Here is an 11554-nt window from a genome sequence, read left to right as displayed (position 1 = left end):
TAAAAAAGACATCAGAAAGATCCGTCGTTATTAAAATAATTTCTGTAATTTTTCCACTGCTGGTCTCAAGCCTCCTCTCCGCTTGAAGTCCTCCTCCTTATTCCTAGTTGGGTGTGGCGGTTAACAATTAATCTTTTTACTAAAAATTACCTGATCTTCGCTGGAATTGGAACTCGTCGCCCCCCTTGAAAGACGTGGCCTAACGTGGCCCACGTTACGCCGATGACGAAAGTTCTTTTATAGGGAAATTACTTTGGTCGGTGTAGAACATTTTAAAATTATACATTTAGTAGGCTTCTACTCTTATTTGAATTCAAAATAGATCTAAGCCGTTTAAACTATATATATTTTTTATTTTTGTAGAAACGCTCGCTTAAATAAACGTCCAGTGTGAAATACAGCCTGTGAAGCGAAATAAATACAAAACTCTGGCATTTGTTTTGTTAGTATCACTCGTAACATAGCCGCGTTCCTTTGTACGAAGATAGCTAAAAAGCTTAAGTTTATCTTTAAGAAGTGAATAATACCGTGTTTATGTAATGTGTTGAATGTGATATTTTTTATTAATAAATTAAATATTTAATATTGTTAAAATGAAGCTGTGGATAATTACTATTTGTTTCTTAATAGGTAGGTTTTTTCGATCCATTACGTAAATCCGTTAGTAATAAATAATACAAAAAACTTTATCGTATCTTCCGTACGTACTAATATTATGCATGTATATGTGGAATGGAAGGTTTTGGAAACAAAAACCGGCACAAATATTTATAAAATTTGTAGTTTTTTTTTAATATTTAAATGATGAATGTTGATCATCTCAATCGCCAACCATAGACATAGCCATATACGGATAGCAATGTCACTTAGTCCTTACATCGTTAATGAACGCATGGGATGTAACTAAGAAAACGTGATCGGCGAATGAAACTGAAGGTTTTTTTTATAATTTATAATTATTTATAGACAAACTGAGTTCTAATATTCTCAATTAGTGGCTATAATTGATTTCGTGCTCGGTAGAATCGGCTATGTTCATGCAATTGACACGTGTGTGACGGAATACATTGTAGTTTAGGCTTTTGCCTTCAGTCAGTTGAAGGCTGTTTTTATCAAATTTGTATTTTGTGCAAGCCCACCAGGGTGGGTACCATCCCCTCATCACATATTCTATCGCCAAATATCAATATTTGGTACTGCTCGATCGCCTACCTATTTCATAAAAAAATAGTTCGCTTAACAATCGTAATTTGTGATTAAAAGAACCATATTACACACACATATGTATTGTATTCAATGTTATTTATTTATTTGTTGAAATATTTACATCATCAACTTATCACTAAACACTAAAAATTAACAACTGATATAGGTAACATTCAAAGTGATACGTCTTAAAAGGTGTAAATAGCATTCATTGACCTTCAAAATTATAAATCAACCGAATATAAAACCATTATAAAATCAAATTTTAATAACTAAATTATATTATCATTGAAATTAAAATTAGTATCACACAGATAATTTTTCCTAATAAAGACTATATGTGAAAAGGTTATCGGTATGTTAATTCTGTTAAACATATTTTAATTAATAACACTTGTTTATTTTGTTCAGTAAATATAATTCCACATATCATGCTGGAAGTATGTAATATGTGATATTCTCTTTCCGGTTACTAACCTTCAGTTACGAGTTTAAATAATAGCAGACACGTAATAGCCTCTTAATCTCACCTCGTTTTTTAGTTTGAAATAAGACATTTTCTCAAAATCTTATACACTAAATTCCCTATAAAAATACTTGTTAACAATATTTTAGTAGGATGAATGCAATTGAATGACGACCATGAATGTGTAATTTACGATAAAAAAAAAAACTCCTGTATTATTATTTTTTAAATTGAATAATAAGGAAAGTAGTGGACACTGGACTGATTTCTAAATACCTTATAAATTAAAATATTGGAAGATTTTATTGAAAGATGTGATTAATGATTGATTATTAACACAGGCGAGAACTTCTAGAAGTTCGTCATTTTTCTTATTTCGAGATATAATTTTCCTTAAGTACTTGAACGACGTTTCAATTTTATTCATATAAAGGCAAATTTATACCCGACGAAACGAATGAATTATGAACGATATTGAAAAGGGAATGTATCTTAATCTGTATTTGCTATGTTTACAAAAACGACTACGTAAGCGAATAAGAAAAATATTGTTAGCCGTTGTAATAAACAGCTGAATATTATCACTGACATCAGTCAGCAGTAGCACACAAACAGATAAATCAATGAATTAATTGATGATTATGCCCGAAATCTCTATCGACTCTAGCTTAGCGGGTCCATAGACCTACAATGTAATAATAATAATCATAATAAACTCGTTTATTTCCTTAAAAAGATTTAGTTCAATTTGATTATCAGTAGATGACCTCATGTAGGCTATAGGGCTAAATATCCGTGCTAAATATCGCCCTTACATCTCGATACTCTATTTATCATTTAAAATTTAACATAAATGATTTTAAGCATTAATTCCGAATATGTTGTAATGTTCTAATAACATCGTAAAAACTGAATATATTTATTACAAAATTCCTAGTCTACAAGATTGCTTCGCCCATTTTATGTATGTGTTTTAGAAAATTTGAGGGTTACTTTTTTTATTTTTTATATTAATATTTGTTGGAATGCGTTTCGTTCTTATACATGTTTGTAGTAGTATGTGTGGGAAGAACACGGAATGTATATTGATATAACGAACTATCAAAAGTAGTACTAACAGTGTTTTTAGCAACTAATCAAAATCATTTCAAGCAGTATGATTGTAATTTTATTTTTAATTTATATATTTTATGTCTTGATTCTTTGATAGTCTAAAATATATCTGTTATGTAATATATTTAAATTGATTATGTTATACTTTTACAATTTAAAATTGATAGATATCGATTTTAATTTAGCATTATTGCTATGTAAAACTTGGCAGTTTATTTTTTACCTTCGTCTTCTAAGAACCAAAGGTCAATAGCCATTTAACGATAAAATATTGTATTGTTATATTCATCACGACTACGTTATTAAGACGAATAGGTAGTTTGCCTTATGTAGTTGTACATAATTTATGAACTCGTTCTTTGCGGATGTAAATATCAATATAAATATACCCACATCACCATTACATAGTATAAAACAAAGTTGCTTACCGCTGTCTGTCCCTATGTATGTTTAGATCATTTAAATTAAACAACAGATTTTGATGCGGTTTTTTTTAATAGATAGATTAATTCAAGAGAATGGTTTATATGTATAATATATGTACAATATAGTAGATAAACACTGATAATTTTAGAGGTTTCTGAAGTGATGTCGTAAATAAACACATTTTTGCGGTTACATTGCAAACGCTGGCTGAAGCCTACGAGATAGATCAAAATAATGTAATACAGTATTGTACACTTTAAAAAGTTCTTCAAAAAATCCGCCATGGATATATAAATCTATCTCTTAGGGACAACCCACAGCAACCATTTTTTATCCTTTCTTTTTACGAGAAATAATGACTTATTTTCGAAGCGACTTTAAGCAATACAGCATTAATCATTATACAATTAAATACCTTAAATACATTGTGCATTTAATATAGATCAATATGGCCCTTTACATCATGTAATATTACAGTTTTATAACCAATAATAAAAACGCCTAAAGGGACACAGCGGTTTGTGTTGTCTAATAAAAAACTGTGATGATAAAGAATATTTTGATTTCTCGTCTGGTCATAAATGACTTTAGAAAAAATTATAGCCCACTCCAACCACAAGAGAAATAAGTAAGTTTGACATTGAATTGGTCGAGATCTCGAGTAACATTATACTGAGATAATCAGAAATGGCTTAAGGAAAAATTTTTGAATATCGACGAAGTTGATATCGAAACTTTGGAAGTAACATGAAAAGTGGATACAGACTTAGTGGAATTGTGTTGTTTTATACACAAAGATACATTAATCAAGAACAATGTTTCTAGTGTGTATAGCAGAGCTGATTGCAAATTTTCCTATACTTTTGTTCTGTTTTCAAAGTTTAAATTAGAGCTGTCTGCTTTAATAATAATAATAATAATAATAATAATAGCCTTTATTCAGACAAAAAAGAAAATTTTAGTTTACAATTAGTTCACACTGCATCAACTGTCTACATATAGTCTATAATGTCTGTATGTCACTTATTGACAAAGGCCTCCTCCAACTGTCGCCATTTCTCCCTGTCCTTTGCCAATCTTGGCCATGTTCCACCAGCTATGGTCTTGATTTCATCGACCCATCGTCTGAACGGTCTACCCCGTTTTCTTTTCTTGTGTCCGGTATACCAATCCATAACTAATTTTGACCATTTTTCCCTCCCTCTAATTGTGTGACCTGACCACTTCCATTTTAATTTCCTTATTGTTTTTACCACATCTGTTGTTCTCGTTTCTTTCTTTATGGTTGCAATTTGGATTTTATCAGAGAGTCTTTTTCCCATCATGCTTCTTTCAATGGAATTCTGGCATGTTTGTAGCTTCTTTTCATCCTTTTTTCTGAGTGCCCATGTCTGGCAACCATAAGTAAGTATAGGAAGTATACATTTGTCAAAGAGTTTTCGTTTAATGTTTAGCTTAATTTCACTGTTTTTCATTATTTCTTTTAAACTCCAATATCTCTTCCATGCATTTCCAATACGTCTGTCAATTTCTTTTTTGGTCAAATCTGAGGGGGAGATTATTTGTCCTAGGTATATATACTCTTCAACATAAAGCTGTCTGCTTTAGATTGATTTAATTGCATCGCAACTATTACAACTACTCGCATCAGTCAAAGACAAACGTATACAGTATGGTCATACAACAAAGAACAACGGCCATACCGTCATGTGTTTTGTTTTGCTCATATCACCTGTAACAGCTGTTGCTCGACCCCGGGAATGCGGGAACCCTCGCACATATTCTTTGGCCATAATTTTTATCTGAGTTTACATCATAGTATATATATTGGGTGTGAATTTGTATCTTTATTTATTTTTATAATATAGACAGGCGGATGAGCAAATGGGCCACATGATGGTAAGTGGTCACCACCGTCCGTAGACAATGGCGCTGTAAGAAATATTAACTATTATTTACATAACCAATATAACACCGACCTTGGGAACTAAGATGTTATGTCCCTTGTGCCTGTAGTTACACTGGCTCATTCACCCTTCAAACCGGAACACAACAACAGTTGGTACTGCTGTTTGGCGATAGAATATCTGATGTGTGGGTGGTTACATCCAGACGGGCTAGCACAAAGCCGCACCAAGTAAATTGAAAGCATTTGTTCATTATTTTTTTTATTCAAACACATGACCAATAAGAGATTAAAGTATCTAATAAAATTACTACATTTGTGTAACGACGTCACTTAACAGGCAAAGAGAAATAAAAAAGTAAACATATTCGACTACCAAATAAATAAAGTATGTTATTTGTCTAAACTTTTGTAATTTTTCTTTATCTACTTTACAGGATCTGGTGGCAGCACGCCTTTAACATCGACGCGAAACAAAAGGGTATGTAGATGAAGAAATTATATTCAAGTAAATAAATTCAGAGGCGAGTAAAATATCGGAAGATCGCTTTGATGTTGTAGAGCACAATTTCTTAAAATATCCTTCTGACCGATTACTCGAAATCAAATCGTTTCATTTGGCTATAATAGTACGATAAATAGTGTATTCATATGTATGGGTAGAATAATTATTTTCGTAATCTCTTATTTCAGCAAGAACGTTGGCTTTGGCTTGGTAGAAAATTCAATGAAACTGTCGTAAGTATATTTTACACTATTGATTCGTAAATTATGGGACGAGTTCTAATGCTTTTTACATCGCAACATAATGAGAAAACCGCCTTACTCTTTTTTTTTATTATTAATAATATAATTCGTTCAAAAAGAACTCATGTTTTCTATTATTTCAACAGACGTATCTCTATTTTTAGGCAAATTATAATGTCGATTTGTTACCTCCATTTGTGACCTCGACTCCTGCCACTACTACAGATGATCCGTGCAATTATGACCAACCTAAACCGGATTTTAAGAAACCAGGACGCAGTATAAGTGAAGCTAGTAATATCATACTTTAATTACTAAAATATTTTTTAATTAGACGGTAATACTAATGTTAAAATAAAAATTAAATAACTGCCTGTATTATTAATACTAAATCGTTAGTCTCGTGTGTCGCTCAGTACTGTATACAGACATGCAGATATTGTTCTTTCGTTCTGTCGAATTATATAGATGAATGATATGATAGATCTTATCAAAGACGTTCAGATGGTTTTTTAATGGCATAGGTTGGCGGACGAGCATATGGGCCACCTGATGATAACTGGTCACCACTTCCCATAGACAACGGCGCTGTAAGAAATATTAACCATTCCTTATTAATCTATCGAATAATAGATTTTTTTATTTACATTGGAATATTTAGAAACACAATACTAAGGGAAACTTCGGCTTATATGCAGTCAACTTATCTAAGTTTTCTCGTACAAATAGCAAAGCAACCTCTCCGTCATTTAAAAAAATGAGCGCAGAGTGAGACTTTGCAGGGATACTTTTTTTTCTACAATTATACCCTATAATTGTAGAAAAAAGTAACAAACAAGGAGTGTCAGTCACAAGGGACTGGCGACCAGAAGTCAAAGTTAACTAATTTTTCGACGAAATTTGCACACATTGCGCAGATGAAGTGGAAGTCGACGATGAAATAGAATTAATACAAAGATTTTCTTTCCAGAATGTTTTGAATATATATGGGAACGAACCAACAGAGAAAACAAAAGTAAAAAGAGCAACGAATGTAAGTAGTTTTAATTTCTGGATTATTATGTGCGTGTCAAGTCTTGCAGCTTATTTTAAATAAATTCCAGTTTTGTTTTTTTTATTGATAAATGCAGCATGTTATATTTTATTTTTGGTGAAGGTTTTCAGCTATGGCTAAGTAAACTCGAAAACAAACCACACTTTGCAATCGGCGGTAGAGATACATCACCAGGGGAATTCCCACATATGGTAAGTATGGCCGAAGTTTTATGCTTTAACGCAAAACTTTTAAAAAGTAGTATCATATTAATTACACAGAAAGACAGATGTTGTTAAAGATTTTGCATAAGCTCAAAGTAACAAGTTTGAAAATAATTGCATTAAATATAATCATTTTTAAGGGAGCAGTCGGGTGGAGGGTCGTACATGGGACATGGATATTCAAGTGCGGGTGCACTCTCATCAGCCCGAAGTTCACCCTAACTGCTGCACATTGTACAAAATCTCCACGTGATCCGAGTTTGGCGAGTCCAATACCTGAGATTGTCAGACTTGGCGACAAAAATATAATCGACATAGTGAGTTAAATTTTCACGCCAATGATATTTAAATATTTAGCAGTAGAGGCTTTTTACGCCCAATCAACATTTACAATGTGCCTGTGACTGCAACGCATTGAATGATACCTCCAATAACTTTAAAACCAATCACAAGAATACAATCAAATTCATTCATTAACTTATAGACCCAGGACGTTTTTTTTTTTCATTTAATTAATTTACAACCGGTTTTACAGGTTATGGAAGTAATTTTGCAAATAGTGTTTAACTTTTCTTTAAGTTCCGTGTGAATTCTTTAAAAATTTTACCATTTCTATTATTGGTCTATTTGTTTTTGTTTTTTTTTTTTTTGTTGATAATTTTAACAGCCTTATTTCAACGAGTATTAATCATTGTTTTATATGATGTGATGACGTCGACGCCACTCGGTAATCTACATCAAACGAAAATATTAAATACATTTTTTTATTCATTAGAATACAATTAAGGTCCGGTCTACTATTATGGCTTCAACAATTATAACATATTACTTTTTGTTTTTTCTTATAATTATCTGTTTAAGTCTTACCATTATTTACAGAATAGTTTTGATATGGATTATAGAATAACATTTAAAAAAAGAGATTATATTATGTTGTTATATTATATAATATCTATATAACTAATTTATATTTGTTTTTTTACTACAGCCCGTCTTTTTCAATAAACCAATAGATGCTAAGATTTTACGAATCATAGTCCACCCGCAGTATGCGGCACCAAAAAAATATTATGATATAGCGTTAATGGAACTGGCTGAACGTGTTGAATTCTCAATGAACGTGCAGCCAGCCTGCCTCTGGAATAATTTTAATACCGACACTCTTGGAACATCAGCTACGTTAACTGGATGGGGAGTTGTTGAAACAGGTATTTATTTCGAAATTGAAATGTAATAAACAGAAAGCTCCTAGATTCTAGCCAGAAGAACCGGCAGAATACTCAGTAGTTATTTTTTACGAACATTTGAAATCCATCTTGAAAGTCAAGAATATTAGTTTCACGTTTTGTTATCATCTATATAATCTTGCGTTGAATATATCATGCTTATTATTAATAATATATAATGATATGCTTTATTTATTAATGTTTTCTCAATCATACAGTTATTCTTATTGGTTTATATTTAAAACCATCAAAAACATTGGATAATTTTAAGCACTTCAATTGAAGTATTGTTCGAAATTATTATTTCAGCTACTAAAAGGACACCTCCAGAATTACAAGCAGCTGTAGTTGACATCATAGATTCGGAGCAGTGTGACACTTTGTTGAGGCCGTCGTGCAGCAGACATTGGTGTGGTATTCAGGAGCACCAGATATGTGCTGGGAAACTAGCGGGCGGAGTCGACGCGTGTCAGGTGAATACAATACAATAGAGCTTATTCCGTTTCAAGAACTTTCTGAACTGAGCTAATATGATATTATACTTATGCTTCATTAAATAACCTTCTCATCATCGTCCTAACTTTATCCCACTTTTTTCTTTGTGACGGCGCAGCATGTCTTCTTATTCCATACTTCTCTCACAAGTAACATTCTTTCCAGCTCGTCGCTCGCATACCGTCTTTCACACAATCCATCCATCGTTTTTTGATCGTCCCCTTCCTCTATATCCATCCACGTCTATGCGCAAGACCTTCCACACAACATGGTCATCATGACAGCCGACTTCCACATAATTTCTCAGTTATCGGTACCACTTTCAGACTTCCTCTTATGTACTCATTCTTTATTCTACCCATTCACGTAACACCACACATCTCTCGACAGTCTCATCTCCGCTACATTCAGTTGTCTCTCATTCATCCTTTTTGTGGTCCAACGCTCTGGTCCATATAGGACAGCAGATTTGACCATAAGTTTTTTTCAATAACAAAAAACCTCGAAAAATAAGCGAAATACATTTGATATTTAACAAATCTAAGCTGCGCCTTACAAAGTTTTATTAATTGTTAGAATTGGATAATGTATCTTTATCTTTAAATATAAATATTGTTTAATAAAAAAAATCGTAGTAAGGCTTTTATTTTGAACAAATCCAAATATAAGAAGCACTATAAAATAACTTGAATTTAATCACGCAAACGACAGGTTCAAATCAATTACTAAATAATATAATTGATTTGCCTATTCACGAATTCTGTACTATTTTCTACAATTTACTGCATTTTTATACCTACGTTTAGTTGTTAAGATTTAATTTTCGATTTAATATTACTTATTTTTTATTTTACAAGCTCTTAAAGCTCTAAGAGCAAATGAGTGTTTGACATATTTAGTAAGCAATTTATGGAGGCTATGAAATTTGTCACAGTATAATCGAATACAATGATTTTTATCACAGGGTGACTCGGGCGGACCTCTTCAAATGAAAATACCTCTTCATGAATCTAGGGAAGGTTCAATGCACTTCGTGATCGGCGTGACTTCATTTGGGATCGGATGCGCTCGACCCAACCTGCCCGGCGTCTACACCAGAGTTTCCAGTTTCGTTGATTGGATTGAGGGTATCGTGTGGCCTGATGAATGAGTTGGACATTAATAAACAACTTAACGCATGAATATTGTCTTTCTTTTTTTAACGCTGTCAATATAGCTAAGATTTATTCAATTAATTTAATTTAAGATTTTTTCCTTTAAAATAGTAATTTTAACTTTTAAAGGTATAAATGTAAAATTATTTACTTAGGTTGGGACCTAAATAGATATTTAAGGAACAAGTCAGTCAGTGTAACTGGTTCAAAAGATATAAAATGTTAGTTCCTAATGTTGGTGGTGCATTGTCGATGTAAGGTGCGATTAAAGTTTTTATGGCGCCAATGTCTGTGCGTCCGCTTACTTATGGCTCAAGAAGATTTAAGCTTATATTATATCACTTCACTATAAAAATATATAAATAGATGTAGCTTAATATGAGGTTCCGTTCGTTTTTGAAGATAAAATTGAATCATAATTAGTTTAGAAACTTTTTTACTTTATTCCGATGCGTTGTATATTTATAGCAGTTAGAAACTTGCGTCATTCAGAACTTGCTGATGTTAATGTAGGTTATCTACAAGGCATCCATTCGATTCTATTCTACATATATAAAAGTAATTATATAAGTCCGAATGGATTCAAACGATTGCGTGGAGTCCATTCAAAACCAAATTTTAGTAGTCCATGTCCACGCTCCTGCAGTCAGGACTTCATGTAAGTCCATCTGGAGAGGGACCACCCGTTGATTAGTTTTTTTGCCATCAAACAGAAATACTTAGCGTTGTTGTGTTCGGGTTGACGAATGAACCACTGTAACTACACAAGGGATATAACATCTTCACTTCCAAAGTTGGTATAAATATAATCAACTCGTATTTAATTCTAAAGTTAGTTACTCTTATGAAAGTGTGTGTTTATGATAATAGTTTTCGTCTGGGAGGAGCGAGTCTTGTAACTGTTAATGTTTGAAGTGTTCAACATCAAAGCGATTTAGAGTTCAAGTTGTCTTCTAATTGCTTTTAGTAAAATGAACGGCAATGTCGATAGCAATTACAACATTAAGCAATTAATATAGAATTGGTTTCAGAACTTTCAGAAATTATTAATCGTAATTTTGTACAAAGTGCATTCTCTGTTTATGTTTGGGTCATGACATAGGAATGAGGCTTAATATCTATCAGCTTTGGAGTAATTACAGCGCTGGATCGCGCTACAAAAAAAATTGTTTGCGCGATCGAAAATGATTTTCTTGTCTTCCGAAATATTAATTATTAAGAACATATAAAATAATAAATCCGCATTTATTTCTTTAATTATTTTTTTTCGATACACACGAAATTGTATCCATTTTTTGCGAAATTTCACTAAGATTGATTCGGCACTGAGTATTTAGGCAGTTTTTGAAAATGATATAAGTTTCGCATTTTTTTCAATAAAAATATTTACAATTAGCGAAAATGCCATTGCGGAATAAGAAACCGATCAATAATTGTGTTGTCTCGAAATATTCTCAGTGAATACAGACATTCATTTGATTAAATTAGAAAAATAATAATCTGAATGGAGCAATGTTGCCATATGAAATGTAAACACGCTTACAATTCAAATGTTTTT

At 32.2% G+C, this 11554-nt stretch overlaps 1 protein-coding gene across 1 annotated transcript; it reads left to right on the top strand.

Annotated features, from left to right (window-relative positions):
• The first annotated feature begins 458 nt into the window (after positions 1-458).
• On the top strand, positions 459-10024 carry LOC125068128 (serine protease snake-like). The gene is made up of 10 exons (XM_047677145.1): positions 459-630; positions 5555-5598; positions 5811-5855; positions 6029-6158; positions 6835-6897; positions 7021-7109; positions 7262-7438; positions 8110-8329; positions 8657-8820; positions 9807-10024. The coding sequence occupies exons 1-10, from the start codon at positions 594-596 to the stop codon at positions 9990-9992; spliced, it is 1155 nt and encodes a 384-aa protein (XP_047533101.1). The 5' UTR covers positions 459-593; the 3' UTR covers positions 9993-10024.
• The last annotated feature ends 1530 nt before the right edge of the window (positions 10025-11554 follow it).

Source organism: Vanessa atalanta, chromosome 13, assembly GCF_905147765.1.
Source record: "Vanessa atalanta chromosome 13, ilVanAtal1.2, whole genome shotgun sequence".
Taxonomy (NCBI): domain Eukaryota; kingdom Metazoa; phylum Arthropoda; class Insecta; order Lepidoptera; family Nymphalidae; genus Vanessa; species Vanessa atalanta.
This window is presented reverse-complemented; position numbering and strand designations above follow the sequence as displayed.